Source organism: Melospiza melodia, chromosome Z (genome assembly GCF_035770615.1).
Source record: "Melospiza melodia melodia isolate bMelMel2 chromosome Z, bMelMel2.pri, whole genome shotgun sequence".
NCBI classification, from domain to species: domain Eukaryota; kingdom Metazoa; phylum Chordata; class Aves; order Passeriformes; family Passerellidae; genus Melospiza; species Melospiza melodia.
This window is the reverse complement of record NC_086226.1, coordinates 54,900,334-54,923,026: the sequence shown is the minus strand read 5'-3', so window position 1 is coordinate 54,923,026 and position 22,693 is coordinate 54,900,334. Positions and strand designations below refer to the sequence as shown.

General features: G+C 39.8%; 1 protein-coding gene across 2 annotated transcripts in view; it reads right to left on the bottom strand.

The window, feature by feature from the left end:
- The window catches only part of NTRK2 (neurotrophic receptor tyrosine kinase 2), a 199,018-nt gene that overhangs the window by 28,608 nt on the left and 147,717 nt on the right, over positions 1–22,693 (bottom strand). For both annotated transcript variants that reach the window (XM_063181050.1, XM_063181051.1), the window contains 2 exons: positions 17,561–17,733; positions 13,898–14,132 (listed from right to left, as the gene is read on the bottom strand). In XM_063181050.1, coding sequence (XP_063037120.1) covers positions 13,898–14,132; positions 17,561–17,733 — 408 coding nt within the window. The remainder of the gene's footprint in view (positions 1–13,897; positions 14,133–17,560; positions 17,734–22,693) is intronic.

Here is a 22,693-nt window from a genome sequence, read left to right as displayed (position 1 = left end):
GGGAGCAGGGCTGGTTTATGTTGCTTTAAAAGTTTGCTGACCTCTTTGTTTCCAATCATAAAACTGGCTGACAATGTCCATCATTGCTTGAGGATCTCTTCTCTGTGTGTGTTCCAGGTCTAACTTACATATCCCAATGGCTGCTTTGCCTGTATCTTCATATTTATCACTATCCTTTCAAGACCTGATGTTAGAGATTAATTTTGCTTTCAGGCCAAACTAACTCTCCTTCCCACATCATCCTGTCTGCAGTGGCAACACTTTCCTCCTCATACTCTTGACATTTAAACAGTCAAGAGACTCCTCTTGTCTATTTTGGTATTCTTTTCAAAGCTAATATCAAATGCTTGTTGGCCCTTTTCACTGTATCCCTGTTTGTCCATTAGCCTTTCCTTCTTTTGTATTTTTGCTTACTTTCTTAGTCCTTTATGAGAGGAAATCACCAATAATTCTGCAACTTATTGCTCTCCACTTTTACATGTGATTTAGGGACACAATTTCCATCTCCTATCTGCAGCTATTTAAAGAAAATGTACATTTCTACAATTCTTAAGCAGAACACAACAATTAGTTCTTTCTAGTTTTCAAAGCTGACTTGAACAGCAGCAGGAGGACAGCAAGAAAACAGGTACTCCAAGAATTCTGGGATCACAACTATTTTAAAGCGAGGAATTCTCAGATTCTCAGGCAGTTTTTAAATCCATAAATACCCCTTTGAACTTTACTTACAATAGAAAGTTATTCAACTATAGGTGCAGATTAATTGCTTATTTTATGTAATCTGAAGGCTAAATAGATCAGATCTATTCCTTTTTTTTTTTCATTTTTCCTGTCTTCCATCTTAAACAGATGTATTAAGATGTAATAGATTAAAAGGAATAACTAAGGAAGAAAGCTTTATTTACATATCTTCTTTTTTTTCTGATCATGTTAATTAGCATAATGCTGTTTTCCATATCCCTGATGACACAGTTGAAAACATAAAAACACAAGCTACGTTTCAAGCAACGAGCTTGGACATTGTGAGTAGCGCAGAGGAAGAAGTATATGCCTTCAGAAAAGGAACATTCATCCTGCTTCTGAATAGCTTTGCAGTCTGCATTAAGCTCGTGTCACAATTTTTGAGCTAGCAGTGTCTGCAGATTAGACGTACCTTCAGTCTCACACTGTACTGTGGAACTGTATAAACCTCTCCATGAAACTTGTTCGCATTTTCTAATTTATGCCATTTTAGCTGTATTTAAATATGTATTTGAAGGGCTTTTTACTGTGTGCAGTACAGCATAACCTTCAGTTTCCTCATTTTCTATTTAGCATTTTATTCTAGGAACTAAAGTTGATCGAAATGGAAAACCAGGTTAATACTGAATAATAATATGTGTGCATATACAAGCTCCAAACCCACCAATTAGCCCATTTCCAAATTGCGATGGAAATACTTATCACGCAGAAATGTTCCTCCAAGCATGACTGGTGTAAGAATCATAACTCTGTGTGTCTATGTGAACAGGTTGAAGTTGTGCTAGGATTTTTAATTACTTTCAACAGATTTCCCTTTGCAGAATATGGCAATATTGGACCGATATATTTTAAACAATATACAATCTCTGTTTTGCAGATTCAAATAGTATCTATTGGTTGTCTGTTGAGAGGCACATTCCACTCACTGTGTATAGGCATTGACCTTTATTTTAACAAAATTATGCTTTTCCCACACAACTATTCAACACTAGATTCTTTTCTCTAAAAATGGCTGATATGGCATGAGAGACAAGTCCTAGAATATTTGAGGATACTCAAGGAGCAAGGAAAAGTCACGCAATTGAAAACTGCAAAATTCCCTTTTTCATTGGTGCTTTCAATCTAGAAGACAAGACGAGATGTGCTGCCAAAATTATGGCATGAAATATTCAGCTCTATTTTGATCTCTCTTTTTTCTCTGCGTCTTGTTTTGCTAAAGATGATTTAAAACTCTGCTTGCTGAATCCAAAAAACAAACAGCTCATGCATATGACAGGCTGCCAAGAATGCAGGACCCTGCCCTTTGCTTAGCTCACAAGCAAGAAAAATCTTTTACAAGGATAGTGCCAGGCAGTGTGCTGCACTAAATCTCATCATCAGAAAATAACATTGGCAGCATAATCAGCTGCAAAAGGACTGCATGCAGAGCAGTAATTTGCAAAGAGCCCAGCCTATCAGTTAGCCTTCCAAAGCGACTTCGTGGTGACAGGCATCTGGTAAATCAATCTGGAAAGAATCCATATTCTCCTGATAGCATCACAGTTTTATTTTGTGGGCCTGAGCTGAGGCAGTATGAGGAACTTAGATGACAAAAACATTAGGACAAATAATTCGTGATCATAATGACAGTCATGTATGTTGCTTCTTTTTTCCCCCCTTTATATTTATACTGGCTGTGGAATAATTGCAATGTTGATGTGTTATCAAAGAATATCTGGCAATACATTTTATGAACAGTTCTTAAAATTCTCCTCCAGGAAAAAAAAATGAAGAAGAAGAGAAAGAAAAGGAGAAAAATGTATTTGCTCTGTTAAGATTTCTCCCTCTCTGTGTACACCATTACATCCAGCTTTACAGAGACATAATCTTGCAGGCCATAAAATAATCTGAAGGCCTCTCTTCACACACACCCTGAAATGGTGTTATAAAAGAGTTCCTTAAATGAGGCTCAGACTGCATCATATTTTACATATTAGTTGACAAAACCCCCGCTTTTATTTCCAGCAAAATATTTTGATTTGCTTCATGGTGTGGTATGCAAGAATTGGATCACAGGGGATGTGATTTCTTTTGAGCCTGTAGATTCAGCAGTGAACATGAACGTGAAATCAGATAGAAAGCCATTACAAATTTGCAAGTAATAAGAATAAAAGTAAAATTTCTGTCCCCAGTAATGTCAATGCCAGTTTGCTCATTAGTCTGGGAGGTAGACAAGTTTTCATTCTTTGAATATGTACCAACATCTTTCTGTCTCCTAGAGAAATTGTACAGGCTGTAACACTAACTGCTTAGGTCATAGTAATTTTCAATAGTAACAGAAAAGACCCAATATTTTGTGCTTTACAGTATTGTAGTCTCAAGATTGTTTTATCTCTAAATGGCTTTAATTCTGTTTCATTTTCATTGTCTACTCCTTTATTACACAGGATCAATATTTTTGATGTAAGACGTAGATCTACAGTCTTACACGCTTATTATCAAAAGTCTCACACTATAGCACTTTCTTTAAAATCCTGGCTTCTAAGTGTATGATGTGAATAACTGGAGTGACATTCATTTTACAATGTTTACTTCCAGGACTCATATTCATGAAAAAAAGCTTGAACATGTGAAAAAAGCTTGAACTGCAAGGAACAGAGGACTGAAATACAGTTTGATGAGACTCAAAAATCATGGATTTTTATCATTTAAACTTCTTCCAAAGCATTGGGAAATGACTTGAAGACAGAAAATATAAATGTTATACCTCTCTGGAGATCAAAACAAGCATAAGACTAAATAAGTAAGTAGTTTTGAAATTTCATTTGCATCACCTCTCAGTGTTTGTAGTGCTATCTGATCATTTCAATGGGTCTGACTCTGCTCTGAGCCCAAACATCTGAGACACCACTATGGCAATATCAAGCCCTGGATGAAATGAACTGTGGAAGAGAAATAGGAACCGATTGTACATCAAATCTAATGTAAGCTCTTCAAATCCTCATGGAGTGGACAGCAGTGTTGCAAGAATATTTTTAAGGGCAAATAAACAGTAACTTTTGAAAGCAAATTCAAGGGTATTAAGCTAGTTGTTTGTTGTTTTTTGTTTGTTGTTTTTTTTTTTTCCTTAAAAGCATTTCAGTGCGCTGTAAAGTAAATCAAGTTACTTCCCACCCATATGGCTTTTCTTTTGGATGTTTGTTAACCCACCTGATGGAGATAGAAGTATTTGAGTCACAACAATATTTTCTAATTCTTTTGTATCTGTCCTTGATGGAAGGTGCATATTCTGTCACGCACCTTTGTGGTGTTACATTTTAGTTAAAAGGTATGCTCTGTCTCCCCCCCGAAAATGCGGGTTTATTCTAAGCCTGCGATCCTCCCCTGCAGTACCATGGATCTGTAATCCCGTTGGCCCAAGCCTTTTTCCCTGTTAAGCTGTGCCAGGTAGACCAGGCTCTCCCTCTCACCGCCTCCCTGTCCCTTTCCCCTTCTCCCTCAGAAGCCATGCTGCTCCCGGGGTGGGGCCCACAACAAACCCGCACCCGGCAGCACCCTCAGAGGCCGTGGGGAGGCTCCTTGCCTGCCTGCTGCTGCTGCAGCGAACACGCAGCTTAGGGGCCCCCTGGGACCTCAAATGAGCAGCAGCACACCTTAAACCAGGCCTTCATCTTTTCCTGAAGTTAGGACGCAGCTAGAAGCTTGACAGCATTTTATACCTGTTTTTATACCTGTAAGATTATCATTCAAAGCCAAATTATCTCTGAAGTCTAATTGCAAAGTTCCTGAGACTGTAAGATGCAGTATCAGTCTATTTCTGGAGTCCTCACTTTCTGGGAAGCTTGGAGAGCAGCTCCTGACAAGGCATCAAAAACTTCACCACTGTTCATGACATCTGGTATTGAAAACATTTCACGATGGCACCCATGTTACAGCTACATAGGTAACCACAGATTCTGACTGCGTTTTCTCTGTCACTGATGCCAACAGCTTCTGATTATATCTTCGCTACTGACTTCCCTTCCACATCAGGTTGGAGGGGACACTAGCTCCATTGGACAGAAGAAGGACCCAGAGAGCGCTGAAGATGGAAATGATCTGAAGTGTCAGACAGTTCTTCCCCTTTTGCACCACCACCAGTAGTTCTTTGCTATGCACACACGAAGAGCCAGATTTGTAGCCTCGGCTTTATTACTAGCTGGTGCTGTCCTCTCATCCTCTCCATCCATCCTGTTACACATACCACTTCATCGTCTAATTGTCTAGTTCTTCCTTCCCCTGCTTCCTGAGTTCTGTGGGCCAAAAGAGTGCCGATTGTTCGTCAAGCCCAGGGTAAAAAATGCATATTTCGGAAAACTGCCTAGCAACTGCTTTCTTTAGAGCAAGGAGAGAGGCCATTTGCATAAGAAAACCTTCCAGCTGGAAGCCTGCAAAGACTGCTGGGAGTTGATTCTGTGACCAGACATCAAAGGAGAGTTCCCGTTTAAGGGCTGCTCCCTCTGGGTGGCCTTTCTGTGCTGTCCCACCATCAGCGGCGGCAGTGGCGGCCGCCCAGATCGCACCAGTGCTCTGCAGCACCCAGGAGATGCCATTCCAGTATCCGACTGTGCTCCCGGAGATCTTTTACTGATTTTGTTCTCACACCATCTTTTCCTCACACTGTGCACATCACACATCAAAAAGTCAACAGTTTCAGCTGCTAACCTTTGGAATTCTGTAAATTGCTTTGCAGATTGCCTGCCAAAAGTGACAATCTGTAGCACTGCAGTACAGTATCTCCAGATATTTACACATGGTTCCTCCCCATACAAAAAGGCTTTGTTAGTCTGCACAAATGCGTGGCGCAGGAAGAAAAACAACAGAAATTACTTTAAAAATTTTCTTGCCATTTCATGCCTAGAAAAGGTTGACCATAAGCTTTGCACTTTCTAAAGCCCTGGGCAAAACATTGGCTCCAGTAAAGTCAATGGAAATAGCCTCCACCAATATTCCAAGTACAATCCAGCAAATTGTGAACAGGGATGGGATTGAGGACATGGCTCTCTTATGTGCTAATCATCTAAATAACAGTTAAATCGTTTCAGCACCTGCAAAAAAATAGCTCTGTACAGCTCTGCTGCTACTTAATGGAATGAGGCGATTACGATCACAGTTCTGCAAAGCTCTCCAAATTGCAGTTCCTAAGGCTAATTTCAATGTGTGAATCATTGCTTTCCTGCAATTTATATCCATATGTGTGGTTATTTTTGAGAATGATTCAGTTTTGTATGTATAATTTTAAAAGGACTTTTTAAGTTAATGAACATCTGTGCTAAGAGCCCCTCAACAGAAAAGCTTGTGTCAGCCACTGGTGACGATGACTGTGTAGACTTCCTCTTATCCTATAGGCGTGCATGTGGATCCTATGGCTCTCACCAACTGCATACTGCAGGAGTAACCAGCTGAAAACCACTCCATTAAAATGCTTTAACAATAAGGTGGGAAATCCAAAGCTTCCAGACCCTTGAAAACTGTAATATCTGTTCCATAGCCAGTATGGAACCAAATACTAAATTCTTAAAGCTTTTAACAGAAGCAAACAGAGGGAAAAAATCCATTTGAAAATTTCCAAACACTTTAATATTTTGATTGACACACATTCAACACTTTAAGCTATAGCATAGCTCAACAGGATTTCTGCATATGTTTCTAGGTACTGCCTCCTGTCTTGAACTTTTTTTCTCAAGATGAACCTGTTTCTTGACATGCTGCATGAGAACCGTGTTGGTATAAATCTAGTGCTGGTGGATTTACAAGGAAATATTGGGCACTGAAATTCAATAGGTAATCAAGTAACTAGTCACAGCAACAAGGTTACTTTACTTTAGTCTGTCTTTTAATCAGCTTAATTTTTCAACCTAGTTATTATGGGTTTTTGTTTCTGCCGTCTTTGCACTCTTTGATCTCACAGACAAAGCTGAAATAAGGTTTTCAGTGAAGAACTGAAGAAGTTAAACAGCTGTAATTCCAAACAAAACCAGGAATCCAACCAATAGTTGTGTAAGTAAAAGCTGGGGACAGACCATGCCTCCTGCACAGCACAGAATATATTCTACCATGTGCAAGTAGTGACAGGTATCAAGCCGTGGTGCTTACCCTTAGTCATCAGGAAAACACCATGTCCTGGTGCATACCAGTTTTTAAATACTGATGCTACAGTGACTTTTAGAAAGCCCTTTAAAATCATTAGGCCTAATTCTGCTTGTGATTATGTTACTTTAGGTTCAGAGCTACTGCACTGACTTCAAGGCAGCTACTTTGGATGTACATCTCTCAAGCTGGCCTATTATTTCTTGTATTGTTTCCAGTTGCATGAAATCATCTGTGCACGTCTTCCAGGGCTGCTGGAACCCTCTGTTCTCCCCAGCACTACACATGATGCAATGAGACTCTGACGGAGGAGGAAAGCCGAGAAGTCCATGTAGGGAAGCAGATAATTTCCTTTTGAGCAATGGATGCAAAAATAGCAGCTAATAAAAAGCCTTCAAACTGTGCCTTCAAACTGTGACAATTCAATACACACACCTACGAGAATGCCTTGACAAGCTGCTTGACTTCCCAGTAACTCTTTCTTGTTTTCTTTAGTGCAGCCTCCTCCAAACTCCCACACACAGGTATTCATCTCTGTAATGACAGCTGAGACCTGCAGGTGTTTGCTGCTATTGCCCTTTCAGAATAGACAGACACTTGTTCCTCACTGTAAACATTTGTATCATGGTGTTTGCCTGGCTAGTTACAGCCCAAATAATGATAAACCAGCCTTTTCTTTTTTTAGCCCCTTGCTGTCATGCATTAATTCTTTTGCAAATAGGCATTAGGTACTGGAAATAGCTTAAACGAGATCACTCTCTGGTGATTATCTTACTAGCCTTATCTTTTGGAAAACATTTCATAGAGTGTCACCAGAAAAGTATATCATGGAGTTTCCAGAAATACAGCACTCTACAACATTAGATTCATACATGAAGGGAGGAGGGTATGGCTAGTGGGCAGGATGCTCTTTCATTCCTTTAATTCTAATGTTATTTCACTGTTTTTCAAACTGCTACTTTGGCTTTGCTAAGGAACAGCAAAAATCAGAATAAGAACTGTTTGTTGACGACTTTAACACTCACAAGTGTCAAAATGTTTTCTCAAAAGAGTTGTTCATCTTTTTTATGTAGCAAGAAGGTTCAAAATCTATGTACTTTTAAAATAGGCCTGGAATGGCAAATTGTGTAACCATTAGTTTTTCTGGAAATCTGGGAGGTTAAGAGGTTTAATAGCTTTTTCTGTCTGAACTGAAAGCTCATGGGAAATCTGTTTTCCCATGAAGACAAACATCCCAGAATACTTAATGTTAGCGTTAAATAGAAATTATCAAAGAAACATTAGGAAAAAAAGCTACAAAAATCTAGCAAACTTCCCAACAAACCTTTCTCCCTCCATCAGCTGTTTACTTTTTGGTAGCCTGATTCTGTTTCTTTAGTTCTTTACACCAATTCAGACGAGATCTGAATTCTAATTAAAAAAAAAAAAAACAAAAAAAAAAAAAAACCACCATAATAAAACCCAAAGAAAACCAAGACAAAACAAAACAACCCAGCCCCCAAAGAAACAAAAAAAATAAAAGAGAAACAACAGTCTTTCTCAAGCACTAGAGGTACAAAATGTGCCAGTATGAATTGCAAAGTCATTCACTGAGGGACTGAAACCAAAAGCTTAGGGGAATAAAAGGGATGTTCTTCATTTGGAAGAAGTAGAAGATGAGACTGGCCCAGGGCATTGTCTGACAATACGGTTAACATGTGACAATAACACAGGCTATGTGGGTTGGGATGTACCATCCAGCATATTTTCATTAGAGGCTGGGAGGTACTTCTAATCGAAGAAAGGTAAATATCAGATTTGGAAAAGACCATTCACAGTTCTAGCAATGTCTGTATCAGAAAGAGATACAAGAATTGCTTTTTCACACACTGAAAGTCATTGGAAAAGGCTAGTGTGAAAAGGAAAAAAAATGAAGACACTTTTTTCCTGACAGTGGGCCTTCTTTCTGACAGTCTGGTAGGGGACAGGAATAGTTTCTCTAAATACAATTGAGATTTAAAGACTGGAAAGAGAGTAGAATAATGTGATCAAATAGGTGTCTATTGCTCATGAGTTAATTCAGGTTGCTGAATTAAAAAAAAATGCAGCTGTTAAGACAGACAAGCTGTTGTGCAGCCTTTTGGAAAAAGCACTGGCAACACAGTATCCTACTTATTTGCAACATCCACTTTGAGGGAAGGGACTGTGTGACAGGACAGGACTGATTCAGGAGTCAGAAATCCAGGCTTCAGAAACACAAGATTGCTGCTATCCAGTTCTACACCTGAGAAGTATTTGAGAAAAAGCCTGTCAGCATTTTACAGGCTGCACCTTATTAACTCGTTCAACTAAAGTCATTCTTCAGGACTTGCCTTTTTGTTTTCCCTCTTGTTGTTTGATTTGAATCTGGATCATCTTCAGTTCCCACACTGCTCTAAGGTGCTGAGGACAGGAAACATGGCCAGATGTGCTCTGAGGAGCATCACCAAAAGCAAGGTATGCCACACGCTGGTGCAGCTGGCTTGGGCCCATATAGCTTTCTACAGCTTGCCAGTTCAGAAGGCAATTTTCACAGAAATGTCTGGTGGGGATTGCTCTCACATCTTGCTGTGTCTTAGGTGAGACTGAGTTCTTAAGATCTCTCAGGAAATTTTGCCAAGCATAGCTTCTCTTTGGGTGCTTAGGACATTGTTGAAAAATTCTCCTTTTCCCGGGCAGACTAGAATTTTTATGGGGCTTGGTGTCTTATATAGAAGGGGCTAAAGTACTAGTGAGTGTTGGTGTTTTCCCTGCAGCATGATGAGGTATCAGGTTCTTGTTGCTCCTACCCTTAACACCTACTCTGTGGCTTCCCTCAAGAAAGACTTAGACTCAGTAACCTCTGTCTCTTCTTCCAATCTGATATCCTATGCTCTCTTTAAATAGCAAAATGGTGCAAAATATGAAGATTTTAAAGACAAATGGAGTCAATGAAATTTATAATGAAACACATCCTCTTAGTCTTCTGCCCGATATGTGCCAGAAGTGAAAGAAACTAATTTGTGAACCTCTCTGTAGTTTTAGGGCAAATTGGGCCTTAAAGAAAGATGGAAACCACACCAGGACAAAAGAGTTTTTAGTGGTTTGTGCAAGCTGAAAAAAGGAGTCCACATTTTCTCCACTGTTCTTGTGCTGTTACATAAAGGCAAGGAGGTTATACAATAGCTAAATAGGAATTACAAAACTGAGCTCCATAAATCTAAATAAGAAACAGAATGTCTGTCCTGCACTGGACAAACATAGAAGTAGGGAAGGGTGAAACTCTGATCCTAATGAAGGTAATGGCAAAGCTCTTGCTTAGTCTGGTGAGATCACAGTTTCATCCCAAACCTTGGCTCAAGCCTGTAGTTGGCTGACCAGGCTGGATATTTAAAGCATATCCATGTTAAATTTTTCCAAGTACTGGGATAAGATGACTTCTACTTTTTTTCAAGCTTCTTGCTTATAATTAAGAAATGCTGAAATTATTTTAAGATCAAGTACTGAGCAATCACTTGCAAACATGAACTGGAAACCTAAAAAGGCCCTGATATATTATCCCTGAATGCAAGAACAACAAAGTGGTTCTTCCCAGGCTTCAGTGTCAGCACTTAAAAACACTGAAAGCTACATTAAAGAATTACCTGGGTATCTTAGAGTAAGATAGGAAACTCTGACCTGTGGGGCAGGAAATCAAACAGCAAATCCCAGCTATCAACAGAACAAATAAAAGCCCCTAATAAACTTGAGACCTAAGCTCTCCAAGTAAATAACTTTGTGAAAGAGTCTTTTGTGCTATAAGGATTGCAGTTCAGCAGTGTTGCTAGAGCTGTTTGGCTGACAAACCAAACCAATTACTTGAGAGTTGTTTAACTTTGGCCTGGGGTGTAGAGCACTTAGGGGTAAGAAAAATCATCCCAGTTTTTTCATGTCCCTGGGGTCTGACTATCAAACCCTACTGCTGTTACACTGGATGCTAGCATGTACATCAGGACTTCCCCTACTTTCAAGATCCCTGCATGATGAAAAAGACAGGAAAAAGAAAGGGGGAGAAAAAAGGAAAGCTTGTGCAATCAGGGCCACACATCATATGTATTCCTAGTCCAAGGGTTACTTCTCTCCCACTCTTCCCTGAAGCATCTCTTAACAGCTGAGCTGATTCAATGCAGAATGTCATTAAAAATCTAACAGTGCACAATGACTTGGGATCATCCTTATCTTACAGAAGCAAGCTATAAATAATCATCTTGGGCAAATCTAACATCATGACTGAGTGGCAGGCTCCAAAAAACAAACAAAAAAAACCAATTCCAGTGTATTAAAACCCACAAATGACGAACTGTTTCTTGCAGAACTTTTTGGAATTGTGTAAATCCCTCCAATGAGCATCAGATAAAGCTGTCAGGGTTGGGGATGATTTGCTTCTCTGTGAGTGTTTAAGCTTGACCAGTTAAAAAACTTAGCCTGCTATAAGCAATTAGCTATGGTACGTCAGTGCTATTCCAGTGTTATCATTGACTTAGGCCTGCCAAGGATGCAATTCTCCAGGCAACCCTCTGGGAATTCATCATTGCCTTGATTTTTTCATGACCATCTTCTGATTGGCCCACATATGTCTCAGAAATGGCAGGCCAAAACTTCACAGGCTCAACTGGAACTTCAAAATTTATCAGCTGCAAAATATGGTGACATGGTAGGCTGTGGCTCTATCCCTCCTCTGCACTAATTAGAAACCAACTGGAACATGAGGCGCCCGAGAAGCTATCCTTCTCGTTCTTCTTACTGTGTAGAACAAGCAACTTCCCAACTTGAAGTTTCATATCCACCCATCCCTCTGCAAGTTTACACTACCAGTTTGGATGGGGCTATGTTATTTTACACCATCCCCTTTGACACTTGTTTACCTCTTTCTCTCTTCATTTGCATTTCTGTCTTTCACTAACACCTCTCACAATTATCTTTCCCACCTTATTTGTTCCCTCTCTCACATCAATGATTGTACCCTCTTCACACTACTACCTCCTGCTTTGTTACTCCCTGGGCCTCCCAGACTGCCCTCCTTCACCTCGAAAATAAGTGAAGATAAGGGAGAGAAGGAGGAAAGAAGAGAATGATTCTATTATGAGGGACAGAGGGAAATACAATGTACCTCTTAAATGAGATCCTTTCAGAGATCCTTCAGCCCAAAGACTATCCAGGTTACCCAGGATGTCCTGAACTCCTGCTTTGTCTGGGTCATGGGAGTTTTTCTAAATTTGTGTTTCAGTGGGTAGAAGCTTTGCTTGAGTACTCATGTGCAAGACTCGAGGATTAAACCCAGATGTGCGTGATCAGGTACACTGATGCCAGAGTCCGTGCACCATCACGTGCATGAGCCAAGCCTCAGCTGTCTCCAGGAAGGCCATATGACTACTGAGCTTCTATCCCCTTTTGCAGGTAGCTTTTATGCAGCAGGGGGAGTTACTTTTTTTTCCCAGAAACAAGCAAAGTATATGTTCCAAAATGTTGTCTCTGACTGTAACAACCTTTGGAAACATGTACTGTCTTGCATATATATTCATTCTTAAATGTAACGACTAACATGGTAAACACTGAAGTACGGAACAGAGACACAACTTCAGTCCCAACACGTGGTGCAAAACTGCAATATGCAAAATCAGGTGCAAAATCAAGAAAACTTAGCCTCTGCTCATGGGTGTCCTTTAAAACACAAAGAAAGTCATTACCATCCTGTATATTTTTTTAAGGTCTGAAGTGCAGTCAGTGCTTGTTTTTCGTTGATCAGATAATTCAGAGTGCCAGTTTCCAAAATAACAATATATAAGAGGAATGTGGATATGTTTACTAAATACTAGGTTTGTCTTTGAAAGGAAAGAAAATTAACAGTGAATATTTACAGTTAAGTAAACTGTAAATTAATAGTACCTTATGAGCTTTTAAGTGAATCAGCATTCAACAATAATTTTCAAAAGTGTAGCATCATCTACCCTGTCCAGCCTTAGCCAGATATGGAGACAATCTCTTCCCAGGCATCCCACCAATACTGATGGTGAGGTGACACTTACTTTTAATAACACAATCCAAATTGACTGGCTAAGAAAGTAATAATGAAAAAGGAATAAGAAATATGGAGTAGAGAGGCAGATACAAAACATGTGCTTAAGGAGGATGAGATTACCTTACAGGACTAACTCTAGGGTTTGTAAATTATCAGCTTGGTCATGGATTGCCTTCCCCAAGCCACAAGCAGGTTCAGTTCCAATCATGAAACTACAAATGTGATAGCAAACAGCAAATGGTGTCAACTACATGACTTACCACATAGTACAAAGACTGCATCAACAACAGCATTAATGCACTCAGTTTGTTTAGCCCAGCAATCTTAGAAAGCCTTTGCAAAATTCAGATCGCGCCTTATGGCAGCCAAGCTCAGGAAAAACAGTCAGAATGAAAAGAGCAATGGGCTACTCTTGTCCTCTGCAAAACAGCTCTTCAACATTAAGAAGTAGGACTAAAGCCCTGGTTCAACGCAGGAAAAGCTTTTGGGTGCTCAGTATAACAAACTTCTTACCTAATCTCTTACTGAGTAAAGTAACTAGTCACTGCTGCTGCCTAGTACTTATTTTTCCTCTATTTAACTGGTTCATTATACAACTGCTTCCCAAAGTTACCATTTCCATTTTTCTTAGCAGTATATAAGAACATATTTTAATAGCTTCAAAGTGTTGGGCCAAATTTGATTACCCTTTTTATCTGTTGTTTCTTTTTCACTTATGCCAAACAAATGTACAAAATTTTTGCCCAGAGAAAAAGACCTTTCTGTGATTTAGAATCTAAACCCAACATATATAAACAACAAAACATGACAGACTACTCTGATTAACTGTCCAAGTTTACCAAAACCTTTAAATTCAGAACTAGGTTCTCCATATGCCAGGCTCTAAATTACCTGACAGACAGATGGTTAAGTATAAAAGCAGGTCAGTCACACCAATGTGGTAAGAGGATTAAACAAGACCTAGCTTATTACTTGTTACAGCAGTTCACTTACCCGATAGTAGTCTGTGCTGTACACATCTCTAGACATCCCAAAATCCCCAATCTTCACCAGTAGGTTTTCACCGACCAGACAATTCCGGGTAGCAAGATCCCGATGCACAAAGTGCTGTGATGCCAGGTAAACCATACCAGAAGCAATCTGCTGGGCAATGTGAAGCATCTGGGATTGGGTCAGCTCAGCAGGACGGTTGCCTTCTGCCATCAGTCCTGCATCTGGTCCATGCGCCCTGCACCAAAACACAATCTGATAAACTGATAGGCCACTTGTGAGGTGGTGAAGTGAAAGGCATTAGTGAGTGTCAGCCCTATAAAAATAGTGAAAATTTTTTGTCTTGGCTTTTCTCATTTACTGTTTTCATTTATTGATGAAGGATAGGTGATCTGAAGAGCACTACAAACAGGGTATATATTACTCAAGGAAATAAGGCACATGTGTTCACAATAGCGCCCATCTGTCAGAAAGCATCGCCTTTCTCCTGTTCCATTCTAGTAATCTTTTCTGGAGAAAGGCTGACAAATGAACCTGCTTGGGAACCAAGGGAAAATCTTATCACTCTGTAAGACTGAAAAACAGTTGAGGGAAAGTCAATGAAGTGGCATGCATAGCATCACTTTTCCTGTGACTGGCATTCCTTGATTTCTGCAGGGATACAGGCCATTGACACTTCCATCTTTTCTTAAACAAGAAAGAGCTAACTTCCTTCTCCATTTGAGAAACAAGGGCAGCAATTTTAAACTTATACTTCTAATTTCCTATCCAAATGCACAGCAGGAAAGAACTTTTGCATATTTCATCACCAAGGGTGAGTCCTGCCTGAGACAGGAACCCTTGACAATAGGAAGAAGACACAAAAGGTACGCTATTTGGAAAAACAAAAGTCTTCAGAAATATGAGGTTTTCAAAACCTAGCAAGTCCCTAAGAAGCAACAATCAACTGATTAATGAGAATATTTGGATGCACTTCATCAAAACCAGAGATATGTTGCATTAGGAAAGCCCAGCGAAATACTGAGTCACATGAGCTTTACCATCTTAACTATGTGAGCCCTGGTATGCCGGTACATCCTAGAACCTTGAAGATACAGATATAAACATTCATATGAACAATGTTTGCAGGAAGAATTACTAGCTAATCCTATCCAATCAATGAGGTAATCTGGCAATCACTACTTATCTGATAGATTTTATAATGTTCTAAATATGCTTTTCCATCCATTCTATTTTTCTGTATTTTCAGAAGCCCTTTTTTTTTATTCCAATCCTGAAAACTATTCTTTCAAAGAGACCACCTCTTCTCTTCTCTCCTCAATAGAGGTGAGGCCTTAATTTTTCTCTAGGGTAAGGGCACAGGAGTTTGGGAAAGATTTTCAAATTAATCAAAATCTGTGAGATCAAATCTGACACTACCAATTAGAAATATGATATTAAAATTGCCCCAAGGGAAGAATTTCATGAGCAAAGTGACAGATGTGAGGAAGAAATGAAGGAGGGTGTGTAGCATTGATGGGACTCTATCTGGTACCAGGCAAAGCAACTTTCTGCCACAGGGTATGCACAGGCAGCCATTTATCTGATCTAGGTTGATTGGGGGCAGGAATAAATGGGAGGACATGAAATATCCACCCAAAACTCACTAGCAAATTCCTATTGAAAACTTCTGTACCTTTATCCATGCACGGATTTTGTTAATAAGTGTTCTCAGACACAAATCTCTGAGCTGCTAAATTAAAGAACTTTTCATCTATCTTCTGCTAGTTTCCCTGAGGACATGGTCTGTATCTAAAGGAATTTGCAGATTATTCCTAACATTCCAGCTTGTCCGCTCGATGCCGGCCAAAAATGAGGTGATTTTCAGTGTCTGCAATAGCCAGGGATATCGACAGGTATTCTCTGCAGCCACATCATCCACTGGTCCACAGACCAAGCCCTGGGCAGGCACGAGTTTACAGCTTTAGTCCTAGATTTGAACAGGCTTCAGCTGCATGCAGGCAGCCCGGCTCATTTTGGTTAAATTTTCAGATCAATTTTTCCCCAGCAGCCTTTGGTGGCGCTGCAGGGTAAGAAATATGGAACAGACCACTTTGCTGTGAACCTCTGGTCTGCAGCACAAGCTGCAGAAAATGTGAGAGGAATGACAAATTGGAGCTTAGGTTTAATAGCTTGTCCCAGCATAATCATTTTATGTTCCAAGGACAAGGGCTGATTAATAGCTTTTTTAAAAGTGAAGGCCTTACAGTAGGAAATATATTGTCTGCTAAAATACTTTTCTGTACAATAATTCAAAATCAGAGTTACAATGTAAGAAAAAGCCAATCAAAAAGAATCAGGCATAATAAGCAATTCTTATGGAGTAAGAAATTATTTCTCATCAACTGAGAATCTGGCTTCTTCTAATGGAAATTCAGTGTTCTGAAAATGTACTAGGATGGCAGCTAGGGAAACAGTAGTTCTCTCCTGATTCACAGCAGAAAACCAAGCAGACAAACATAAATGCCCTTAATTCTAAAATATACTTAAGTCCTTTGCCAGAGAGACAACCATTCTGGGAAGAATAGTAGTGTTTGTTCTGCAGCTCTAGTTCAGATACAAGTTTCTCTGTCAAACCTATTAGCCCTGCCAATAAGGGGGGATGCTAGTTGATGTCATTTGTTTTATGGTGTGGCTACTCTTTCAAGAGGTGGTAAAAAGACAGCAAACTCATTTCACATAAGCTATCAGAAAATGCATAAATAGCAGCATTAGCAATCATAGTCATTTCAGTTGTATAGAAAATATTAATCCATTTAATGAGACATCTATTTTGATTATTTTACAGCTTTGTTAGAGATATATTCCAAAATGGTGGTACCCCTTGCTCTCTTTAGCAGGAAAGACCTCTGTATGTTGAAATATCTTTGTGATATTTATTGATAAAATTACACAGTAGACATTGAAAGAACATTTCTTATGTTTTTAACATAGAGCAAATGACATCTCTTAACTGTTTATTTTTATGTCAAAAAGTGCAGGTAGAAATGGCACATACATGAGGCCTCTGTTCATAACTTCCTGGATCATGGGTTACCTATTATTGCGAACCTTATGTATCATCTATTTATTTATAATTGCTCTACCGACAAATTTCAATTTCCTATGCACATTCCTGAACAGCTTTATGAGATAGAGCCCTAATCTGGACCCCAAAGTGTAGCATTTTCCAATTCACAGAAATTTCCATAGCTCACAGTTTTCTTGCTGCAGATTTATAGCGGCCTTTTCAAAACACTGAGAAGAGGGAAGAGAAAAGGGGTTAGTCTTCAGAAGCTCTGACACCTACAGATAGCAATAGGTGTTGAGTGGGATTTTTCAAGTGCTACCAGAAAGCCTGTAAGAAAATCATTCCTACTGTAGGATTTATAACCAAACATTTCAGAATACATGGAAATATACTGGAAACAATATTTCTTTGGTACAAGGCTTGATTTAATGGTACTTACAAACAGTCAAAGAAACAGAGCCCCACATCCTGGTACAAAAACCAAGAGTCTTACAATTTGTTTTCCTAGGTGTCTGCTTTTTCCAGTGGTAGCTATTAATTTCACACTAAGTACCAGTAACAGCTACCTTTTCTGCCCACTTTTGGCTCAGGATCACAACACATGTTCATGGATTTACCTGAGGAATTTGTTAAGATCTCCATGCTTCATATACTCAAAGACCATGATGAGTGGATCACCCTCAACACAGACACCATAGAATTTGACAATGTGCTCATGTTGCAGGTTAGTCAGCAGTTCTGCCTCACGGTGGAAGTCCTTGCGGGCATTATCACTGGCATCTTTCAGTGTCTGGTGAAGAAAATGAAAATATAAGGAAGGACAGATGTTCACAGAAGGTAGGAAATATGTGGGATAGCCCTGTAAGGGTAAGATAAGGACACAGTACAGCATGGTGGATGGAGGAAGTACTTTCTAAATAAGTATTTTAGAAATGCAGATGTGATCTGAAGTGCAATTAAATAATGGCAGTACAATTTTAATTCTCCTGCCACATGTTGTTCCAAACAAACAGTTTTCTTGTAAGAGAATGTATGAATACTCATGCTCTTGCTGTGACAAGTGTTTTCCAAACACAGAACAAATAAACTGATCTCATCCCAGAAATATACTAGTACACAGCTGGTTTGTATCCTTGAGCATTTAACTCAAGCAACCCCTAGTATCCTGCTGGTATTTACCTTTCTTGTTTTTTCTTTAAAATAAAACTCTGCTTGTTTAAAATACATGGTGTTATTGTGGATGCATTCTTCATGTACTGCTGATGTTAGTCCCTTAGGTAGATTTATACAAATGTCCCTGGACCAGAATAACCTAAGATTTCAGCCAAAAACTTCTTTGAAATTCTGTAAATCTACTCACATGACTAAGATCAGGCATATGTGTAAGTAACTGGAGGTCAAATCCAAAAGTGATAGACATGGAGGAAAGCGGGTGCACAGAGAAATTCTGGGACGTCACTGAATCAAATAGGAAGCTTAAATGTCGTATAATGAAATAATACTAATTTAACTGTCACACATAGGCAGCTTCTGATTTAAAAAAAAAAAAAAAAAAAAAAAGCAACTTCTGACCCCAATTAAATGAGGAATAATTATAATTGACAATAAACCACTAATAGTCTCTGTAGTCAAGAGGTACCGTGCTTCGCTATACTAATTCAAAAAATCTTTCTAAAACCACAAGAGAAAGATGGCAAGTTACTAACATTCACAATTTATTCTTCACAGAAACTGCTGTCTGGGCTCTGTACCTCTGGATTTTAACAATATCTAGGTTTAATACAATGGAAGATAAGACACAAAAGTAGTGGTGATGTTTTAACTAAAGATGCCTTTTTTCTGGCCATCTAGTCCCTTTACTTTCTAACCTGAATTAATATGTAGAGCATGAGACCAGCTACACTCACCAGAACAGAAACAGAGTAAGCTGATACTGTCCAATTGTTCTGCCAACAAACTGAGATTTAGCAGCAGTTGTCATGGTTTGTTCAAGCTTTTGTTCAACAGGGACAATTCTGTCCACTTTTCTAGTATTATATGTGTGCATGTGTGAAGAAGAGGCTAGAAGGTGACTGTTGGAAAAAACACATCTTTTACTTGTGATACGCCAGTCCTGGGTCCTGAAAACTGAATAGCTACCATACTAAAATTCAGATGGGGGGACAAGGACTAGGGCAGCATGGATTGCTGTCTTCCAAGTTCAGGGACTTTTATCTGTCGATTTCAGCCTCTGTGGAACCTAGAAGCAAGAGAAGGCACTCATGCTTTACATGTCCCTTCTCTGAGGAATGTACTTCTGAATCTTAACATACCTTCAGGCTCAGAATCCTTTTTTCCACAAGCTTTGCCAATGATCCAACAAGGATATTGCTTCATCAAGGCTTCACTAGCCACAATATATTAGTATACACAGCTTCCCACTGGACATCAAATTTGCTTCCCACTATGGGCTGCACACAATCACATCTGAACTGAGCGAGGGCTGGAATTGAAGTGTTTTCCAATACTTTCAGGCTCTGGGATGATGCTTTAACATGATGCAGGCAACAACCCACAGTCCAGTGTATCTTACATATACTGAAATCACTTGTAATAATTCTGTTGTCCCTTGCGTTTCCTCTGGTAGTTTCATATATGAAGAAATTGGACTGTAATTATTCTCAATAACAGAATTAGAAAAACAATTAATACAAAATGCATTTTAAAATTATAGCAATCTGGAAAAAAACTGCCAGGGAGAAGCAGAGGCTGATCCTCTTTCCAGCAGGCTCTTTCCCTGGAAAGACAGTAAAAATGCTGACAGCTCTGTCCTGTGAGGATGGCATATTGTATATTTGAGAGGATGCTTTTTATCTCACAGAAACAGCAAAATTATCATATGACAGAGCAGTTGCCATGGCAATTCCACATTTTCTGTCAAACAGCAAAATGCAGAAAAGTCTAAAACTCAGGTGAAACTCATGCAGGGTTTCTACTACCATGGGCTGACTAGAATTTCTGTCACCCACCATTGCAAAATCTCCTTTTCATTATTTCATGCATTGCACAGAATAGACACAATGCATGAGAGAGAGCTGGCACAGTCAGGCAAGGAGGAGACTGGAAGGTAAAAAAATTAATAAGTATGTAGAATTTACATAGAAATGACATTGACTAATGCATTTAGCTTGTTCTCAGTACAAGAAAAAAAGAAAAAACCAAAATAAAACCCTAAGAGCACAAAGAGAGGAAAGACATATTAATTATTATTATCATTACTGACAAGAATGCCAAAGCTCTGCATACAAAGCACTTTCACCAGTTGACAGGAGGTTTTCCCAAGTAAGATCTGAGATTCAATCACATGTGCTTTCCAGCCACTCCACGTGGTCTGTGCAGCCCTGTGCTCTGCAGTGAGTGTGGGCTCCGACACCACTCTGTCTGACACCACCTGTGCCACTCTGACACCGCAGAGCTGCCTTCATGGGCAATCAGAGCAGCAGCAGGAGCATGGGGCTGTCACCAACATCAGCAGGACTTGGTAGCCAAACTCTCAAGGCAGCTACATGACTACTACTATTACTTTCTACTGTTTCAGCCTTCCCCTACAAAATAATTGCTACTGCTTCCCATCAACATACGAGACCTGACTGGTATGTCTCCTCAAGAAATGAAGGGGTGGTTTTGAGTCTTCTCAGAACTGAAGGTCTGAAGAGAATTGGAAATCTTTGGTTTTCCTGTGCAGGTGCCTTGGAAATGTTTTTGATCTCACACACACAGCAGTCTGCTAGCTGAGCAAAACCTCCCGGGGGAGACAGAGGCAGCTGCTAACCTGTGCCTTGTCAACCTCACCTCCCGCTCTGGATAGGCCACACTAGCATGAGATTATGCCTGGGATTCAGTCCTATGAGGAGACAGTAGTGAGCCAGGCCTGAACAAACATAGCAAATGCCCTCAAGAAAACAGTAATTTTTCCTTCCTCCTCCCTCTGCTCTCTAAAAGTGCCTGATATGATGTGCTGTGGGGTCAATGCTAGTCTAAAACCCAGGTTTTGTCCTACGGAAAGTATTTCCAAGCACTCTGTGTTATCTCCAAAAACCTCACACTAATCAAAACCAATTTAAACAAATTGCCTTTCTCCTCTTGAAAGGAGCAAAAGCTCATACTCTTTGGTATTTTATGATAGGGCTGATCTTTTTTATCTTTGCAGATTTTTCTGGGCCTCTTAGCTCCTAAATAATTTGCTGCAGCAACCTCAGCATTTTGGATACCAGCTGACTGATAAGTAGGGAACATGTTGAGTTCAAAGGAGGGATGCTCAGGGCCACGGATGATTTCCAGCAACTGGCAGGCACAGGGAGCTGACAGGGACCACTAGCCAACCTGACACCCATTGCACAGTTGAGGCTGTGCCTCCTTGCTGCTGAAATCTCCCTGGCACCACCTTAGTATTCAGCAAGCACCTATGCCCAGGGGCTCACCAAATATATTTTATAGTGATTGGTGTGTTCTGGTTTTACCCATGGTGCTGAAGCTCCCTAAAGCTGTTGTTGTGTGTCAGGAGGAGCTGCTCATTGCTGCTGGAACCCAGGTCTGCTCCTCTACTACTGACTCAGCAATGGAGTCCAGACACCATCCTCCACTGAAGTGCAGGATAGCCGTACTCCAGTGGAGGCTCCATCCCTCGACCTCCTCTCTGGCTGAGGGATACCTGTTATCTGAAGTTGGTAACCACGGTGAAAGAGACAAGCATCAGGATATTAACCCCTCAGTTATGTGAGGACAGTATTGACTGGCTCAGTTCACCAAGAAATTTCCTCTGTGACCACAGCTAGAGTCACATCTTTAAGAGCCAATGACAGAAACATAAAATGGGAATAACCTGTTCCCAGAGGTAATTCTTCCCACAGCTGCCTGCAAGATTCTTATTAAGGACACTGTAAAGAGAGGATTTGATAAGAAAAATATATAAAAAACCAAAATCATATGAGAAATTGCCCAGAAAATGCATAGATTTGTCATCTAGGTCTACATATGGAGACATATGTACCTTTAAAGGCTGAATACTCTTCCATTTGATTTACACTGAGAATGAGCAGCAGACAGAAAGTGCAGCACACCATTTAACAACAAAAGTGCTAGGCTCCATTTAGACAGGACTTTCAAAAGGAACAAGTAAATGGAAATACTTTAGTTTTGCTTTAATCAAGCAGTTCCCTAAAGTGATAGAGGAAAGACCATTTCCATTGAAACCACTAAAATACAACAAAAAATTAATGCAGATCTAGTTTTGTCACCTCCTATCTCTTGCTTTTTTCTGTCTATGCTATATCCCTTCATGGCTTAATTTTTTTTCTCATCAGTCAACATGACTGAACTACTCCAAGTATTGAAAAGCTTATAACCTTGGCAAACCCAAAAACCTATATTTGATGGAGCACTCTACAAGACTATTCTCCCTTCATGTTCTTCCATTGTCAGATTCAAGACTCTATTTCTTGTTACCAAATTCAAAAAGGTGATCTACATGATTTCTTTTACTTTGTGGTTTCCTCCAAAATGCACACATGGTTGCCTAATTGTGACCTGTCAGATAAAATTATTTTCTGGTCACTTGGCATATCCCAAATTCTGGACATCTATTCCCCCTGAACTTAATGAGATATTTCAAGTGCTGGACACCTCGTTTGGTTTTGGCAGAACGCTACAGATGGACATAAAAGAGTGTTTTCAGGGAAAGTTTTCAAACTCTGAGAGTGCAGTTTCACCAA